General features: G+C 39.2%; 1 protein-coding gene across 1 annotated transcript in view; it reads right to left on the bottom strand.

Moving 5' to 3' along the window:
- Window positions 1-473: 473 nt before the first annotated feature.
- LOC135704817 (uncharacterized) overlaps window positions 474-21103 on the bottom strand; it is a 191730-nt gene continuing 171100 nt past the window's right edge. Inside the window, exon 5 of the mRNA XM_065226335.1 lies at window positions 474-834. Coding sequence (XP_065082407.1) covers window positions 767-834 — 68 coding nt within the window. The 3' untranslated portion in view covers window positions 474-766. The remainder of the gene's footprint in view (window positions 835-21103) is intronic.

The raw sequence follows: 21103 nt of genomic DNA, 5'->3' as shown, positions 1-21103 counted from the left end.
CACAAATTTATAAGTGTATTGCTATTATCGTCAAATCGAGAACATAGCGAAAATGGCTCTAGTGTTGGCCTATGGATGTATAGATTGGACCCATCGACAAAAATCTCCTCTTCTTCATAGAACAATGCTTCATCTGGACGAAATTTATGCATGAACCCAGCTACCATCGGCTAACATTAGGGGCGTTAACCCTATTACGTTAATTTCCTCTACATTCCAAACAAAAATTATAACAAACCAAACTGCTTCAACAAACATATCCTTCTATGGAAAATTCCGTTCTCCTCTACCCCAACCGCCTCACTCGCAAAACTGAGCCACTTTTCCATGATTATGCAAATAATTAGCTCACAAGGGGGAAAATCACGTTCCGAAACCGAAATTCACGTAGGCACCCATTTCCACAGCCAACCAACCAGACTCCCCCCCATCTCCCACCAAACAACGACTACGCTTGCTGGTCTGATATTTACGAGTGTTTGAAGGAATCCATGTGTGCGTGTAAGTGTGTCTGCGTGTGTGTGTGTGACAGTGCTAGTGAGTTGTATGTGGGTAAACTTTTCCAGCCGGTTCAATTGAATTAGGCTTGAGCTTTTTGATTACGCGATGGGGTGCGATTGAATTCTCCGCCTCTCCGCACCAAACATTGGAGCCGAACTGGGATGCGTGCACGTGTTTTTCCGGTGATGATTCCTTCGATTAGAATGTTTCCAGAAGACTAAGTTCCACCGAAAGACGACGGTGATGACGACGACGACGACGAACATCATGGTAGTGATGAGTTGAGAGCTAAATTGAGCAAATTGGCGATTAGCGGCAACAGTAGGAGCGGAGCTGGAAAGAGAAGATACCAACAGAGGGGGAATGAGAGCTTTGATCAAAGTTCGTTTTGTGTGTGAATAGGATGCGGTATGTGGGTGCTCACTTTCAAGGTAAGAATGGAAAGGACAAGAATGAACACTATTTTTGAAAATTAAGTTATTATGGGTAGTGTCGGAGCTCGAATTATCGGTATATTTTGATTTTCAATTTTATTAATTTTTTTGCTATTAACAGGTCAGCCGTTTCACATCAGGTTCCATTGACATCTGTGTAGAAGGGAAAATCAAAACAAGAGCAAAATTATATACAATTTGGCTATCAATATTATTGATAGTAGGTAAGACACCTTCGTCCTTGTTACTTTTGACGGAGGATTAAGTCTTTCTTTACTATACTGGGGGTCACATTACAAAATCTAAAATGAGGCTTGTAACGAAAATGGGGTAGTTTTCAAAATTTCTTAAAACCATTTATGGGAAATATTTCAGGCAATATGTCATTCGACGGAGAATGTATCTGGCATTTCTTTTGATGCTTAGTGCATCTAGTGAAAATAGTTAAACAATAAAGAAATGTAACGAAAAAAAATGAACCAATTTGAAGTGATCTGGATGGACAAAATCTATATTCTCTCGCACGGACATTACTTACAAAAAGCTGGCCAAAATTATATTGATGCATTTTTTTACTTTCAACTGGTGTAATACTGTTCAAACGTGATGATTTTTTTTAATCTTTATCACAGAGATTTTTTTGCCGGCTAGTTCATCTCTTCAAAATATAATTGCCAGTAATGGACTATATTCTTATTATTAAAATGGTGTTGTGTATGTTTGTGTTTGTTGTGTGAATATTTTCATCAGCGCTTTGTCTGATTATTTTCGGATGTTTACGGATTTAAAAATGCTTCTGCTACTACATTTTATTGCTGTTCACACTGGGTTCGGACCAATTTTCAAAACAAATTTCCACAGCGGTGTTGTATTTTACCCCAGCTTGAAACTAAATTTATTGTTATTAGTTTTAGTTCATTTTTATAATTAATTTTACCTTACATTTATTGTTTGCTAATTTCACTCCTATCTTTGCAGGTTACGTTTCACCGCAGCACAATCTTTCCACGGTCCAATCGGAATGTGTATTTAGCAAGACAAAATGTTTTGCACCACGGATCAAACTATCCCTCGAATAACGAACTCGAAAACTGTTCCAATTATTTTGATGAATTTAATTACACTGCTTACAAGTGGATTTGCTAGTCACTGTTTATTTTTATTTATGTTACCCTCTCGCACTCTCATTCGCCAGAGAGAATAGGTAGAAAGGCGAAGAGTGTGAAGCAAAAAAAACCTTATCGAACCGTCAAACTGGTATCCTATCGAACAAAATAAACAAAAGTTGGTGTTCCCCAATTTGGTGAAGGTAAGTATTGTAATCGCAGCGAATATATTTGGAAGAAAACTTTTTAGGATGAGAAAAATACATGAACAAATAAAAAGTAATGCTTGAATTTAAAATGTAGTAATATTCAGGATATTTATTTCTATATTCTTTTAGTATAAAGATCAATTTTTTGTAAAATTTGCAAAAGCATACACACTTAGAAAATAGTACCGAACTCGGTTCAATTTCAACCGAGTTTTCATCTGCTCAACGCTCGGTAGTCTGTTCGGTTCAAAAAGAAACAACCGAGTGTTCGTTAAAGTTTCTTTTCCCACAACCTGTCAAACTAACCGAAAAAACTCGGTTGACAAAAAGTCAATTCAAGCGGGAATAACCGAACATCGGTTTACCCAAGTATTACCGAACGCTGTCAAACAAACCGACTCACCGGTTGCAATCACGGAATTCGGTTCTTTTTGACAGCGCTCAAATCCAAAAACTTACGATGTTTCGAATCAGAAATAAAACTAGTTTTTTTTTTAATGAGATGCATGATTTATATTATATTTGTCAGATGTTGTTTAAATGCATAAATATGCTTTGTATGTACTAACTATTGACAACAAACTTGAGACGAACCGGAAAATTATGGCTCTTCTGTGCGGGGGGAAAGAGAGGGTTAACCCCCTTGAGGGAATCAAAAAAAACTTCTCACATGTCGTGATAATGCCTCCTACATGGAATTCAATCAAACATGCAGTTCCTCCAGAAGTTTTTCCATTTTCAAATCAATTCACCGTGTGACACTAACGAAAAAACACGTCTTGCGAAAAAAACACAACGCGCACCTGCGAGAAAAAATGGCTGACGATGTTTGGTTTATTTAGCTAAAAACCGAGTTTCGGTTAAAATTTCCGTCGTGAAGTTGAACCGAAGTTGTGAGTTTGACGTTTGAGAAAGTTTAGCGAATATTCGGTTCAGTTTACCGAGTTTTTTTCGGTTTTCAAGTACCGAACTGGTAAATATCGCTACTTTACCGTACTTTTCGGTTCAGTCTTCATTCCTATCCGTCAGATTTAACCGAAATTTGGGTTTGACTCGGAAAATACGCCTAAAAACATATTTTTACACGAATTCTTCGGTTCGTTGTTGGTAACCGATGTAGTTCGGTAGTAAATTAAACCGACTTCGGTATTATTTTCTAAGTGTGTACATTTGTGGAATTTTTTTTTTTTTTTTAATTTCATATATTTTCTACCAGCAACAATGGGCTGATTGTGTGTGTGTGTGTGTGTGTGTGTGTGTGTGTGTGTGTGTGTGTGTGTGTGTGTGTGTGTGCGTGTGTGTGTGCGTGTGTGTGTGTGTGTGTGTGTGTGTGTGTGTGTGTGTGTGTGTGTGTGTGTGCGTGTGTGTGTGTGCGTGTGTGTGTGTGTGTGTGTGTGTGTGTGTGTGTGTGTGTGTGTGTGTGTGTGTGTGTGTGTGTGTGTGCGTGTGTGTGTGTGTGTGTGTGTGTGTGTGTGTGTGTGTGTGTGTGTGTGTGTGTGTGTATTCCATCTAACCCCCACTGGCCGGCAGTGGTATTATAGAAGAACTCTCCCTACAATGTCGCATTTATGATCATTGTAGACAGCTTTAGTCCAGGAGTTAGAAGGTGATAGCTCTATTGCAGATCCAGTAACCCATTTCAGAATGTCTGGAGAGTCACGCCCATTCCGAGGTTACTTTCAATTACAATAAGCCCCGCATGTATGTATTACCTCTATCAATAGGATATAAGTATTACACACACACTTCCAGTTTCAAAATGTTCTTTTGAACCTGGCACGTATTTAGTTTTTTTTATTTATTTTTATTTATTTTTTTATAATTGTGGAAGGTGTTTGGAATGGTCTCACCATATTAATTTGCTGCTCCAATCCATGGGTTCCATAGGTTTGCTTTTCTCTACGCTTTGCATCTCATTTCGTGTGTCGCATTATTTGTCTGCACATCATGCGCTCCCTGTATAGAATGTACATAAAATTCAATTCCCTCCAATTAAAACTAGGCTACTGATAAAACTTGTCTGCAATCAACTCGCAATAAAACTTATATCTACGATTTTTTCGGGTTTTGGCTTTTCAGGGGGATCAATGAACTACGATGTTAAATGGCTGATGTTTCGGTCTAAGGCCTTCTTAAATAGACATAAAGTTGTACCGTCAACCGTGTAGCAAAAAATGATATGCAATCTAAAACTAAAACTAGTCCTGATAAAGATCGAAACGTTGGCGATGATAAAGCTGTGGTCAGCACTTTTTTTCATGAGGTCTTAAAAGCGGAAACAAATTACTAATTCAGCAGGATATTTGAAGATCCTGGAAAAATTTTCTGAAGCTTTCGGTGCTTCCCTGAAGTTATTGGAACGCTCTCTGAACTTCAATAAAGCTCTATAAACGTCTCTCATTTTTTTAAGGATTTTAACCACGTCTCTCAACGTCTAAGAACTTTTTAAATATTCCCGCAATTTTCCGGTCGGCCTTGAAGTTAATTTTTCCCTGAAGTTTTCGAAATTTCCTTTAAAATCTCCCACCTTTTCTGAATTTCACGTACTCGTATGATGTTTTCGTTTCTTCAATTTTCTAGAAGTTTTCGGAACAAAAGATAACGATCCATCATTTTTTTCTGATATTCATGGTCTGCGCTGGAACATTCCTAAAATTCTAGGAATTTTCATAGTTCCTCGGTACATCTTGAACTGTTCTGAAGTTCTCTAATCTTCCTTGCAGTACTAGGAACAACCCTGAAAAAAAAATGAACTGCCTAAAAATCTCAACATTTCTCTGAATTTATTTGGACATCCTTGATGCTCTCGGTTACTGAAGTTTTTGGATACTTCCGTAAAATTATTTAATTTTTTTTAGAAGTTACCGGAACTACCCAGAAATAAATTAAATTATCCTAAAAATCTTTAAACTTCCTTGAAATACTCTGAGCTTTCATGAATTTTTAAATTTCCTGAAGTTATTGACACTACCCTTAAGGTCTATGAGCTTCCCGGAAGATCTCTAGACCTAACTTCCCTGAGGTTTTAGGAATTTATTTAAAGCTTCCACAATTGTCCACAAGTTCACAGTTTGCCCAACTAGAACTTCAGGGAATATTCCTGAAGTTCCTTAAACTTCTCAAAGTTGCTGTAATTTTCCGGAACCTGATGGAAAGGCCTTGAAGTGCTCAAAGCTTCCCTGAAGTTCCCGAAATTGTAAAGAAGTTCTTGGAGCTCCCCTTATCATCCCGCCGTCTGTTCGTGGAACTTCCCCGAAAACTTCGATATTTCCTTTCATTCTTCGGAACTGTTTTATAGTTGTATTTTTAAGAACCACCCTGATGTTATTTTTTTAACTAGTTCATTTATTTACTAAGCTCAGTTGTGTGTGACACTTTGCAGAGCCAAAAATCAGTAATGTTTAAATTTACATTTTAAACAGCAGTAGTTCTGGGTTAGTATTGGGTACCAATAACTCGTGGCAGGCTCGAGGTTAATGGGTAACAATTTCGATTGGAAGGAGCTAGGTAGGAAATTGGTTTCTGAAGCCTCCTTCAAATACTACTCTCGGACGGTTGACCAAATCCTGGCTGGGCAGGAGCAAGTAGCACAGAAACTGGAGGATAATAAGACTGGGACACAATGGCTCGAAATTGTTTGGAAAGAAGGGGATGGTCACATCAAACTCTAACATCAGACAAACAAAGGAATTCGTAGATTGCCTGCACGTACATAGGGAAGATCACGGGTTCTTAATACATCTCTTACTTCACGGAAGGGTATCCTGAAGTTCATGAAACATCCTTGAAACTCTCATTACTCTTCTGAAGATGTTTCTGAAATGGCCCTAAAATTGATAAAACTGCCATAAAGATCTCTAAAATTCCCGCAGATCTCTGCTGTTTCGTGAAAGTTTCTAAGATTCTGTGAAGTTTCAGCTTTATTTTCTTAAGTTCTTTAAGCTTTCCTGATGATCGCTGGGATATCTTTAGTTTTTGGAAGGTTCTCACTATTTTGCTGAATTTAATCGGACCTTTGCTGAAGTTCCCGCAATTTTCCTGATAAAATCATCAAACCAGATTGAACGCCCACGGTTGCTGCTCTGTTATTACCAGATCAGCTGCAATTACACAGAGAACCAACAGATGATGTTTGGGACTAACATTCATCCTCAATGTGTAAGAACTGGAGATCTAATATTTAGCAATACCAGCGCCGGCCGTGTCCGAATGCAGGTCAACTAGGGAATGGGAAGGAATGTGTTGACGTGGTACTCGCTGTGAAGGAAACCGAGAAATCCTCTGCGCTTCCACGAGAAATCACTGGGATGTTGGATGTGGGGAAAGGTTGCACGCACACGCAGGGATCGTTTTTTGGTAGAGCGATTATAATACACAAACACACACACGCGCGCGCACTCATCCAATTTCTATTTTTAGATCAGGACCCACACTGTGGTAAGTGATGCGATCGGTGTTAAAGAAGAATTTGTTTTCATTAAAATCTAGTGTGTATAGAATAAGGCAAAGTAAAAAATTGCAAGGAAGGGGACGGGCCTGGGATTGAACTCCCGACCTTCTGCTCAGTAACCACTGAGCTACCGAGCCTCGTCACTGAAGTTCCCGCAATTTTCCTGATATTCAAAAAACTGCACTGAAGTTCTCAGACCTGTCCCAAAGTTCACGCAACGTCCCTTAAAATCATAAAACTCAAATGAAGGTTTGAAAACATCTGTAAGACTCCTGCAATTTTCCTGAATTTAATGGAACTGCCCTGAAGCTTTGCATTAAACCTATGGAACTATCCTGAAGCTATTGCAACCTAACATAAAAGACTTTAAAACTTCCCCGTAGTTCTGCATGTTCTCAAAACTACCTTGAAGGTTTCGCAACTTCCTTTAAATTCTTGGAATTCCGTTGAAATTCTCAGAACTTCTTGAAGATTCCCGCAGTTTTTCTATGGTTAGTGGAACTAACATAAAGTTCTTAACATTTTCCTAAAGTTCTCGTACCTACATTAAAGGTCCCGCAATTTTCCTGAAATTTATGGAACTGCTAACTTCTATGAAGTTTTATGAACTTTGTTCTTGGAACATGTGCAAAATTTTGCTATTTTTCTAAAGTTAATCCTGGAGTTTTCGGAACTTTCCTAAAGTTCGCGAAAATTTTCGGATGTTCATGGAACTGCCCTGTAAATTTTCTTAAACTTCTACACTTTCATGATTAAATTAGTGCTGGTGACGACTGGGAATTGTAGGACTTGCTTGTTTTAACGGCTTTCTCAGTAATAAATTCACTCTAACGATTCTTGTAGTTCACGAAACCTGCCTGATGTTTTTTTAAATTTCTCTGAATATTGCAAATATTACCTAAAGTTATGGAACTATCCATGAAGTTTCTGAAGCTTTCCTGAAGTTTATAAATTACTATAAAGAGCTCTGAACTTCACTGACTTTTTTACGACTTCCATGACTTCTACAAAGATCTTGCAAATTTCTTTGGTCAATATATATATATTTTTAATTAGGCAGAAATTTGTTACAAAAGTTTTATTTTTTTATAATTTATAGGCAAGTGCTTGTTTTTATCACTAGGGGCGGAGAAAAATTTCTTTACTTCGAAAGCGCCTAGTGAAAATTGACATCTAAATACACTGATGTCTTTTTTTACACGGTTTTTTTTTACGCGGTTTTTTTTACACGGTTTTTTTACACGGTTTTCCACGATTTACACGGTACGTTTTTAACGATTTCTCGACAACGATACAACCTATCGACTTGATTCAAATCACATTATCCGTTTCAAGCTATTTGTAATAGAATGGCATACCTAAGAAAAAATCACAATTTTTGGTGTAAATACAGAAATTTTTAAAATATGTCTATATGGACCATATCATGCTTTAATTACAAATGGCATCAAAATCCGATTTTTTAAAAACATTTAAGCATGCGAAAAATCAAAATCTTGGAAGTTTTTTTTTTACACGGACCGTATCCCCCGTGTAAAAAAAAGACCTGAGTGTATTCCTTAATTCGTTTGGAGATGCCCTAATAAAACTGTTATACTGTTATTTAGCTTAACGACGTGTATCATCAAAACCATTGTTGGAATAGTTCTATCAATTATCATTCGTTTGTGGTATTTTATTAGGGTGGTGCCTTAATGCGGCCTAAATGAAATGAAACTGTGTGTATCTACCCGAGCAATGACAGCAAATTGAAATCAAGTTTTGATATCAACATCAAACTGAAATCATAATTTGATTTCAGTTTACGCAATTGACAAATTTGCTAACAAATTTTGTTTTCATTTTGCTGTACATTTGCTCTTCAAAAATATGTTGTTGCGGGTTTGTTTTAATTGCCTTAGCATAACATCAAATTGAATTCTTGTTTTGTTATCAACAGGCAAAATTTATATCAAATAGAGTTTTCAGTTTGCTCTCACTGATAGCAGAAATAGTTTTCAATGTGATGTCACAGGAAGATTTTTTTTGCTCTCAATTTTGATATTTTAACCGTTAAAACGAACAAAACGACAGCAAACTTTGTAATCATTATCAGCAAAATCACAACTTCAAATTAAGATTTCAATTTGATTTCAGACTTTGTTCGTGTAATGAGCGGATACAATTTTATGTCAGATGAGCACAGAACGTTTTTCAGGGGGAATATTTTTCAAACGTTTGTTTTGAGTTTATTATATTTTAATTATATTTTAAGGGCACCGATTTCATCTGAAATACATAAAATATATCATATCAAAGGGCCTGGGTTCTGAGGCATAAAATCTCTGATCACGATCTCTGTTTTGCTAAGGATGAAGATTTGTTATTTTCTTAGATATGTTTATGGTGTTCTGGATAAGGGATTAAGCATCCCTAACAAACCAAGAAATATAATGAATTAATATAGCTTAACAAATAAACAATCTTCACAACACCGTTTGGAAAAATCGTGTAAATTTCTGCGATTACAAATTAAACGAGGGTAGATTTTACGCGACAGGTAAAATACAGATTTTTTCTATGGGTTATCTGGAAGATAAGATCACACTTTAGGGGAATTAGCTTACATTTGTTATGACAAAAATTAAATCAGCACTTCAAAATTTACTTAAAAGTCCGATTTTTGTATGGAGGCCCACCACTGAGCCTCGATACTCCGCTCAGTATACAAAACTGGCCGCCACCAGGCCACCGAAACTGACACAATGTTGGACAAAGTTTTAGAAAAAAAAATATTAAATCAACTTTTCAGTGCGGCACTTTTCAAACCTTTTTTTCGATTGGGACCCTCTTTTAAACGTGCAAGAAACTCGTGACCCGCCAACATTAAAGACACATGTTTTAGAAACATCTTTACAATGCGTAATGAAACGAAATTACTCAAGCAACACCAAAACCTCGTCATAAATGATTCCGTTTCATTAGTTATAATAAAAATTATATGTTAAACTAAAATAAAAAATCATTTAAATTTCAAATCTGAAATAACTTATTTAAAACCAGTATAAACTATGAACTTTTAGAGATAGAAAACTGGTTTCTCTTGCAAAGTTGTTTCAAATATGTTTTATACAATTTTGTCGAAAATTGTGTCGGTCTATATCAGATAAATAAAAAAAAAAGAAGTTCTGAAATCATAACCATCGGGTTCCCTAATTTCGCTCACCTCAAAAGATTGGCTAAAACAGATGGAAAAACTTTCCCAAAGACACTATTTACTCAAAACAAATGGTTAAGGCGCAAACCATTTGGCTTTGAAACAATTTTGCGTCGGGTCAAATTTTGGAACACAAAATCAGAAAATTTAGATCTTTGAGGCCTCAGTCATTTAAGATACGGTATTACCAAGCCTAAGGCGGTGGGTTCGGTTCCCAGTCCAGTCTAGAAAATCTTTCGGGTTGGATATTTTCTAGAGCGAAGAGCCTAGTCTGTAATTTTTAAGATTCTGTGACAATTTTTGCCAGAGTTTGGAAAATTTCCAAGATCGCGGATCAAAAACAAAATCACCATTCTTTTTTTTCCCCTCTGTTCGGGATCTAACACTACTGCGACCAGTAAATTGATCTATTGTAGTATATCCCGTTTAGTGCATGTCGTATTACTCCATCACTCTCTAATTGAAAGGTCCCGCTGTTGAAACACCCTCCAAAGGCGCGCCCCATTGTCAGTCAAAATTGGATTCCTTAGCAACAAAATTAAGGTATGACACCGATAATGACCATGCATCAGAACCCTAGTCTTAACCACTTCAAACTAGGGAACATATAATAGAAGATTAGGAATCACATAGATGAAGACAACTAACTCATTTTTTTCCTTGTTTCAAGATCATCCTCGGTAGACAAAGCCGAGTCTTGTCACTATCAACAAAGCATAAAAAGTAACAAGGACTAAGATGTGTTCCTTGGATTACTGAAAAAACCCGTTCCCCTAGTTTGAAGTAGTCAGGACTAGGAATCGGTGGTAGATCTTACATCCTGTAACGTACCACGAAAAGGTGATCCACCCACGTTACGGGGCACAGCAACAATGGGCTGATTGTGATACTAAAACAACAATAATAAAAAAAAAACCTCAAACCGTTGTAGCGGTCAGAGGCGAGACCATTATAATCATCATCTACATCATTAAAAGAAATAAACAAATTTAAATTATTAGTGCTGAACAACGTGTTTAATAATCATTCAATATTTTACAAGGCCATCGAACGACTATCGTGTTTGATCGAACGCGATTTTTATGGTTCATGTATCTTAAGTCTAAAACTAACAAACCTATCAATAATGTTTGATCGAATATCATGACAAATTTTCAAAACAATAAACATTCAATGAGTTCATCAAACCAGTTAACTTAATAGCAATGTTTTTGTTGATCTGCAAATACTGTTCAATGTTTTCACGAAAGATCCTTTCAAGTGCCACAAAGAACATATAAACAGGCTCAGTGACGTAAATTAATGAATTACCAGTATAGTCCTTCAGGATCGAGTACTTCGTATATGGTTTAAGAAACGGGAATTCACTGATACATGGCATGAAGCAGTCGTCACAAACTTTATAATTTTTAGCTACACTTCCAAGGATATATCCGGCAATATGGTATATCTGGTTCTTCTCCGAGCTGTCAAATGTTTCATCGTCAAAAATCGTCATGGGAAATTCAATTTCAAATAGTGTGTAATCTTGTTCGTTGTTGTTACTATCTGCTGTTTGGTCAAGAGTTCGGATTTTAGTCGTGAAGTCGGTTGAGGGGATTGACATCATAAACTGGGACATGGAAAGCAGTTTCAGGTTGTCTTTGAACTGGAGTGCGGTTGGGCGTTTCTGTTTGAACCTTATCAACGAGAAAACGTTCTCGACCCAATCTTGCGTAAAACGAGAGGTGAACAAGCAAGGGTATTTCTGTTCGAACAGGAAGTACGTTTGTAAACAGAGGATCGAATTCGTACACAGGATTGTTGCTGCTTGCCATGGTTTCCAGGCTCTGCGAACACCAACCTTGCATGCGAATATTATTTTCCTGAACGAGGTTAGAAAATTGATCGATTGTCGATATGCTTCCATGTTATGGAGGGAAAGTGCCAATTCTGATCTACGTGAAGACATAAGTTTGAACCAACGCCAGGCAGTTTCTATGAAGAAAGCCGTGGTTAAAAGCTCCTTCTGCCCAGTTTCAGCACTCATGAACCGTAAAGCAGCAGCAACATCGTGATTCACCAATTTGTATGAATTGGAAACTTTCATCGCGTCAAGACGACTGCCATTTAAAAAATCTACCTCTTTCCAAGTCAATCGAGATGCCATCTTCAAGCGCTTACCCTTTTCAAACTTAACCAATTCTTGCAAGTGAAAAATATCAACGACATCAGAAACGAGATCGTTTTCCTTAACGATATGCGCTGGCAGATATATAAACCGATTTTTCACCCATCCTTGGACGCAGCTTTTGAAGACGTGCACAGCATCCGGTATAAGTTCAAAGGTCCGTTCGTCGTCGATAGGATGCTTCAAAGGAGGGCTACTTAGTGCTTGATCCTTCGAATGATTCAAGCCGAAGTCATTCCACATTCGAACATTGTTCGGGCCACAGTCAGACGTTGCAAAGCGAACCTTCAATCCAATCTGTTCCGCTCTCCTGATAATGTCAATCATTGTAGCTTTCATGAACCCTTCTGATATTGAGTTTCCGGTGAACTCATACGCCACTATTTGTTTCCACCGACTTGAAATACCCACCAGCATAAACACAAGTGTGTGCGTGGCTTTTCCATGTTGTCCGGGAATGGTGATATCGCCAAAGTATTTTTTGTTGTTGCAACAATAGGTCCTACTAGGATCGATCGACATTTCGTCCGCTATCAATCCGCAATCTCTTTCAGCGGATGACATGCAGTTTACCTTCGATTCCATCAACACGGGAAAAAAAGAGTTCCCATATTCGTGAACCACAGCCGTGAACCACAGCCGTGAACCATAAATCACGGTGTATATTTGAGAAAATTTTGTTCTGGATAGCTGGCCGTGATTTTTAGTTCACGGTCCGTTCCCGTTTTCGGGAACGGATTTTTTTTCCAAGAAGGTAAACACCTCCGCTGAAATTCCAGTGTCAAAATGAAGGTTCATCAAGTAGTCCTGTTGCAAGCGAATTGAAGGCATTGGAAAGTTCTTTTCATCGCGAAGGAAATTGTACCCTTTTGATCCACATGCGAAGCGATATTCAAAACTGTCCGTTATGGTCTTATCAGTCCATTTTTTAACCCTCTTCTGTCCTCTCTGTAGCTTTTTCACTTGATCCGGGTTGAATAGCTTAGAGGCAGCATCCTCCTTGTTGTCGGAGAGCTTCTTCATTCGTGCCAAATTCTGCCGCAGCATTTTTATCGTTTTACTCTTCCGGAGGTCACGTTGTCTGAGGCGGTGTACTGTTCGGACTAGTTTCAGAAATGCGTAAAATATATATTAGAATTTAAACAGGTAGTAATTAATTATAATTACTTTGCGGTAGTCTTCGATTTCGATGGTCCCGAGCGTTCCGTGGAGCATGCCGTTAATGTCGTTCCCAGGGACTCGCTGGCAGTACTTGTAATGTACACCGACTGGTTTACACTGGTGGTGTCCTGTTAAAATATAGGTACGCGTTATATTTTTGTTTGTATCATACAAATATTTGGTTATCAAACCGAATCACAGGTACTGGAATTCGAAAACAAATTCGCAACGTATTTGAATATCGGAACTGAGTTTGGAAGTCTCATTAGTCTGCCGTTTTCTGATATTCGATACAGATCATCGTAGTTGAAATGAAGCTGGAAATATTATTATTATTATTGCAAAATCAATCTCAAAACTAGAAAATGTCTTACGCTGCAGAGCCTGCTGTTATCAGTAATGATGTAATCGTCCGGCAGCCTACAGAACTGAATCCACTTCTGCCTGTTTTCCTCATTTTTCGGAAATCGAAAGAAAGTTATGTTTTTGTATCCACTCACATACTGGTTTTTACAAAAACTCGCAACGCACTTCATTAACAGCAATCATTAAATTTTAATAACGATAAAAAAACAATTCTGACGCGGGTAAAAACAACACAAATAGATGGTTGAAAAAAGTCACTTGAAGTGTGCCCTTCAGAAACAGTTGCCAGAGCTTGTAGGATGGAATCATAATAAAAAGAGTGCTGCCGTTTCCACGGTTTTTCACTCTTCGCCTCTCTACCTATTCTCTCTGTCATTCGCTTTGTTTCCAACCGTTCCGTCATTGGCGTTTAGGCGCAACGTTCATTGCGCTCCGCAGGTACGGCCCGGCGCAAGGTATGTGAACAGTGCTCGGTGGTGCGCACAATTGCAATAACGAAAAACCGATGATTACTTTCAAGCTTTCATTAAGTCTTCATTGTCTGAATTATGTGGTGTCATGGTGTCGTTCAGCTCGTTGATTCCACTTAGTTGTTCTGGAACCAGCAGGCTTAGAGTTTCAGGACAAAATTGTGATGTTCTCTTTTTGGGTGCATTCCGCAAACTGCTCAAATATGGGTCAGAGCTCAGTAATAGTCTGTTGAGGATGTCTCTTTTACAATGCTCTGCCTTGAAGTTTTTCTTGCAAAGTGTTGCCTGTAATCACGGAAATGTTTATTCGTGGCTTCGGCTGCTTCCTCCAAAGGCTGACCAATTGGTAAAATTGCAATTTTTATCACTTCTCAGCGTCACTGAAAAACCTTCTAGACGAATTTCCGTCAAGTGTATTGCAGCCTTTGGGGTTGGGCATGTCCACTAACAAACCCATTTCAGATTAGAATGATTCTTGGATATTCATCTTTGCTAACTGCAGATAGTTTTTCTTCCTCCTATCTAGCTTGCCACTTTTTAATGAACAGCTTTTATGAAAAATACAGTAACGTTTTGTAACGCCAATTTAACGTTTCGTAACACCACATTCTTCCGAATCTGAAGGTTTCAGGGTTTGAAGGTTTTCTCTTCGTCAAATTGTTGAAGAATTTTAATGCTTTGCCACAAATATAACGCTTCATTGTTGATGTGGTGTTTGTAGCAGCATTACACACCTTAGCATCCACCATTGTCGGCACAAGTGTGTGTTTAATGTAGATTGGTTTTGCATTTACCGTGCAAACTTCAGTTTTTGTCAATCCAGCAACCTGCTTTTCGATATTTTCCATTTCCGAAATGGTGATATCAACACTTTTTTTTTAGGTAGGACAACGTCTTTAATGTCCATACTGAGGTACACTTGGTAAAAACCGAAAATGGAACATGAAACAAAATTATGAAAGATTTTGAACATTAATAACTCAGCTGCCCCTGGATCAATTTCAATGATTTTAAGACCAATCGATCAGAAACATGTCTACGCAATGCTTTCAATTGATGATTTTAAACAAGAAACTATTGAAAAAGTGTAAATGTCCAGCATTATCCAAAGTACGAATAAAAAGTGATAATTTTTTCTCTGTTTTCATGAAATAAACGTTGTTTCCAAACGCAGGCGTCATAATCAAGTACCACTTGGTTGCACATCATTCTGCTTTAACCTGAAAAGATATAAAACAACGCTGCTGTTTGAGTTTTTAAACTCAACGATCCAACAATGACGAAAGATGTATAAACGTTGCCAGATGCTCGTTGGCTCATCTGGGTTGAGAATGTTAGCTCATCAACGGAAACATTGTCCCTTAATACCTTCGTCTTCCTACGTTTGCTTCTATCGCTTCTATGTGTATTCGATTACGTGAAATTGATAAAATGCTACGAAGAAGACAATTAAGTAAATACAGTGATGGTGTTTTACCCAGAAAATATTCGATGTAAAATCATGAAATACTTGCTTTAAATTTTCGGATAGCTTGTGTGTGAATGTATGTGTATACTAATGTTGAAGAATCTGAATTGAATGAAAGTGTCTTGAATCTTGAGCCATAAGAGAAAAAACACACACACACACAAAATGAAATACCAACCTTGGCAAAAAGTACCAAATTCGCAAATTTTTCTGCCGTAGATCATATGTTAGAACGATAATTACCCAATAGTATCAAACATTCTGCCCGGAAATGCCCGGAACATTAACAAATATACATTTCAAACAAAACCACATATGCAAAAATCGTGACTTGCTTCTATCTTGATAATTACATTGTTTGCGCTTTGAAATTCATTGCTTCTTAGGTTCAACGTACTTTACATACCTTTATCTTGAAGATCCATTTTAATTCTGGTTGATGCTTAGCTTAAAATTTGAAAAACTTTTGAGAGAACTTTCCATATTTTCCATCGAAATTTCGACATGCAACTAACAGCAGAAATTTGACAGCTGGCAACGGGATGAAAACAAAACAAAGGAACCCTAAATGGCTGCCATATAGTGCACTGGAAAGTTAGGAACACAGTGGCGTGCAAAATGATGTGCTAAGCAGCTTTTTGACTTTTGCCATTTTGGCCAGCTTTCTTGTCCAAATGCTCATCTGTGCCATGCGTAAATTTGCCTTCACGCTATTCATTCTGGCGTAAAATGTGGAGTTGTCAAATTTTGAGTAAATAACTTTTGTCCTGATGAGTAAAAGCTACCCGGGTTCTGGGTAAATCATTAATAATAACCATTATAATATAACCATTTCGAAACAAATAAATCTTGAAGTGCCTCGAACATATACCCTTCAAAAAAATCCTCAGGATGGGCCAACTAAACGGATTCTAGCCTTAATGAGGTTTTGGTGGATGTAATAAAGACAAAACTGTCTTGACCAGGGTTTTATGAATGTTGTTTTATATTAGCCTTGTAGTACTTCATAAAACGTGAAATGTTACGTGAGAATCCATTCCTATTCGTTCCATCATATCCAGTATTAACCCTGCTCAGCTTCAGGGAATCCATTTCCATCCGTGTCTATCGTTAACATTCAACGTTCAACGCCACACACTCACAGCGAGAAAGACGGGACCGCGGCAGACAAGAATACCCGCATCGATATTATAAATTTTAAATAAACGTCAATGATGCGCTCTTTTGCTTATTATCGCAAATGGATGTGCCGTCGTGCGTTCTTCTGCTCGCTCTACTCTCTTCGCCGTTGTTGTGTTCGAAAGCTTCTCATCGGCATATTGGGGGCTGCTTTCCTTCCTACCTAGCTACCTAGCTACCTACATATATAAAAAGGATGGTTTTATCTCGTTTAGACCTTGCAGATGGTTCATTATTTCTTGTTAACATCTCCTGGTCTCGTTATTTGCTTTCTTTTTTTTTTGTATGCTGTGCCTCGAAACGAAAACCATCTCGTCATGATGGCGTAGCCATTTCTGCTTTGTTGTTACTTTTTAGTAGCCGGATTGCCAGTATTGCATTATTGGTTGACGTTAATGAAATTGAATGCGTTTTTGATGTGGATAATGTGGTGCGGGTTAAGTGTGATGGAATTTAATGGATTTGCACCGATTATGGAAGGCTTATGACGTCGAAAGAAAGGGAAAGGTTTTTGTTTTCGGTTGAATTAGGCAACATTTCGCTAAACCTCATAATTTGGCGCAGCGACTAACAAGAACATTCCGCACGAAGTTTCTGCAAGAGCTTTAAGGGAGATTGTCGGAAATATTCCTGTGCCCCAAAATAACATCGAGACGTGAGCTTGTTCCGCCATATTTTGGTCCAATTTGTGTTTTTTGTTTGCGAGAACCAAAGCTTTCGCTTTTATGACCGGATTTTATTGGCCGGAGAAAAACGGAACGAATGGCTATGCTGGTCTCTATCTGAGAACGCTGAAGGCATCCAGGTCATCAAGGATGCAAGGAGCAGAATAAAAACGTACGGTGAAATGAAATTTGATACCAGCTATAAATCAAATCATTTTTTATTTATTATTAATACTACGATCCCGGAATGCAGATGGTTCGTGCGGAGAGAGCGTTCGGACTTCTTCTGCAACAATTTCATACACTCGGTGATTGTTTCCCCCCACTGCACTGCCCGTGCTGCCTGGAACGGATTAGATTGTCACTCACGGTGGGGCATGCATGTTTAGTATTTTACGCGTTATAAATAATTCAATCAGCTGATGGCTAGTTGGAAGATCCGTACTGCAGAGGAGATTTTATGGAGAGGAAAAATCGAACGATTGCTTTCGTTAACAATCTCTGCATTTGTCGCAGGGGTTTGATGCTTCGCTCTTGGGCGGTGTGGTGAACTCTACAGTTTCTTCATTTCGTAAATAAGATTATGGTTTTTTTTTTTGGGAAATTTTGGCATGATCCGACCCCAATGAAAAGAAGAACTCTTTTTGCTATTTGCATCAATTCGATATAAGGGGTAAAATATTTAAAAAAAATCAGAAAATCTATGATTAAGCCACTGAACAACACAACGGAATATCCCATCATAAACAGAGTTTAAGTAGCGCAAAAAAAAAACAGCAGAAAGAGCTGTTGAGCAGTTCCACGTCAAATGACGAATCGGAAAGAAACGCGTCCTTCTCCGATTTGTATGGAACTTTTGACGTAGGACTACGTCTTTGATTTCTATACTTTGTGAAAACCAAAAATGGAACATGTAACAAATTAAGAAAGATTTTGAATGTTAATAACTCAGCTGCCCCTGGTCCAATTTCAATAATTTTATCACCAATCGATCAGAAATATGGCTACGTATTGATACAAATGCTTCCGAGTGTTGATTTTAAATAATAAACTATTGAAAAACTGGTAAATGTTCAGCATTGTCCAAAAGTGTCGAATTAACTGCATATGCTGCTTCCCCAGCACAGTCGTCAGAGAGTAGTAAGTAGACGAAACAAGTCGTAGTGGCATTCAACTCCGATCCTCGGGCGCGTGCGAATAGGGAGACTGGAATTGCGTAATATTTTACTCACTCATCGCCATGTTCAGAACCAAACGCAAATTCTTCGAGATAACCACCATTCGTCGTCTGGCTCGCCGTGGCGGTGTCTGACGTATCTCCGGTCTGATTTACGAGGTGTGCTGAAGGTGTTCCTGAAATATGAGATCCGTGATGCTGTCACCTACACTAAACACACCAAGCGTAAGCGGCCATGGATGTCATCTACGTTTTTGATGTGACAGAGACGCACTCTGTTTGGTTTCGGAGGTTAAATCATCACCAACACTGGAAACAAAACGGCTCTTTTCAGGGCCACCAAGCTTATTACAGAAAAGAGTAGGAATAGAATTCATCTGCCTGCTTGTCCATATTCAGAACCACCGACCACACAAAATGCTCATGTAATCAAACTGGAAGCAGGGATACAAATTATTTTGATCAACCTTGATCAACTTTGAATAGCCACGGCCGGATATTTTCGATGGAAGAAGCAACAATCTAGCATCTAATTCGATGAAGACGCCAGGAAACATTTCTGGATCAACAATAGAATAGGGCCCATCAGTATTTGTAAACAAACCGTTCCAAAGCCTTACAAATCGAAGGCCGCTCACACAAACCAACACCAACATCTTGTAGGTTGAAGTTTCCCCTATCCGATGATGGTGTTGGTTTGTGTGGTGGCCTTTGCTTTGTGAGTAAAAGGCTTTGGAACGGTTTGTTTACAAATGCTGATGGGCTCTTTTCTATTGTTGATCCTGATTTGTGAAGCCGAGCTATTTACGAAAGAGAGTGTCGATGAAGAGAATCGATCAATGTAGATAGGACCTATTGAAAAGTGACGCGAGATTTGTTTTTCGTACTGAGCTCCAATGCTACCGACGCTAGGGAGGCAGCTCCCAGAGATGTTATGCCTTAGAACATGCCGGTGGCGCCGACTGAGATTGGAACCAGGCCTGCTGGGGTGAGAGGTAATCACGCTAACCACAGACGCCGATATCTATCACGGCGAATGAGAACGACCCAAATTTGAGTTTAGTTATCTCATAAATAAGAAATAAAGTGCAGGAACTCAGCGATGAGTAAATTTACCTCATGTTTTCCCAGGTTTTTCCAGGATTTTCCAGGGAAAAATTCCCGAATTTGAGAAAAGTAAAGATTGGATTCACTCAGTCTATTGGTACTAGGTATTCCGAGACTGAATAAAATTTTCGTCAATTTCCTCATTTTCTGGCAGATTTTTTAGGTTTTCAACAGGAAACCATGAGACAAATTTACTCATCGCTCAGTTCCTGCACTTTTGGCGATTATGAGTGAAATAAACTCAAATTTGGGTTGTTCTCATTCGCCGTGTACGCAAAAAGAAAATAGCCAGTGTCGCTACTTGATAGCAAACTACTCATAATGGGAGGAGTCTTTGTAGCTTTTATACCACTTGGTTGCACATCATTCTGCTTTAACCTAAAAAATATATAAAGCAGCGCTGCTGTCTGGTATCAGCTCACAAGGAGATCATTCGCTGCCAGACTGTTGAGCAGTTCAGTCGATTTGAATTCTCTCTAGTTTCGTTCGTTCGTTCGCAAGTCGAATTAGCTCCGCGTTGTGTAGTGACGCTCTCGCTGACCCAGCCATGGGTAAGAAATCGCGCGGTAACGCGAGTGCCGGTTTACCGGGAAAACAGACTCTCCCAGGAGACGGCGCGACCACCGAGCCAGCCCAGAAGAAGCAGAAGAAAACCCCATTGCCCATCCCGACAGGCGTTGCGGACCCGCAGCCGGGGCCTCCCGGAACTAAACGACCCAGACCTGAAGACAGCAGCGCCACCGTATCAGCAGCAAAAAAGCTGCTGAGCAATAATCCGTTCTCCGCCCTGCAGAACGGAGCCCAGCCACAGTCGGACCCTGAGACGGTGCCGAAAAAAGTTAAGTTGCCACCCTTCTATGTGAAGGGCTTCCCTCCCGGGCTATGGGAGCAGCTGGATTTCTACATTAAGCAGGGCCTTCGCTGCACCATTCAACGGTGCACGGAAGGCTACAAACTGATGGTCCCGGTCGAAAAACACTTCAACGCAGTTCAGGCCCTCTTGGACAGAATGAAGCTGGAGTACTTCTCCCACGACATCGAGGCCACCAAGCCGCTGAAAGTGGTGCTGCGCGGGCTCCACGACATGGACACCACCACCTTAATGGACGAGATTAAGGCGAACGGCCTCAAGCCGGTCGAAGTCCACAAGATGACCCGCAGCAAGGCCATCAAGTATCGTGACCAGCTCTACCTGGTCCATCTGGAGAAGAACTCCACAACCGTGAAGGATCTCCAGACGACACGCACACTGTTCCACATCGTAGTGAAGTGGGAGCGGTATAAACCCACCCACCGTGGCGTCACTCAGTGCTCGAACTGCCTATTGTTCGGGCACGGCACCAGGAATTGCCGCATGGCCAGCCGCTGCATCAAATGCGGCAAAAACCACAAGATCGACAACTGCGACAGCATCGAGGAAGCTACTCCCACATGCGCCAACTGC

The sequence above is a fragment of the Ochlerotatus camptorhynchus genome, unplaced genomic scaffold (assembly GCF_037179485.1).
Source record: "Ochlerotatus camptorhynchus isolate MF236.1 unplaced genomic scaffold, CSIRO-AGI_Acam_v1.1 ptg000248l, whole genome shotgun sequence".
NCBI classification, from domain to species: Eukaryota; Metazoa; Arthropoda; class Insecta; order Diptera; family Culicidae; genus Ochlerotatus; species Ochlerotatus camptorhynchus.
The sequence above is the reverse complement of the archived record's forward strand: the minus strand, read 5'-3'. Positions and strand labels throughout refer to the sequence as shown.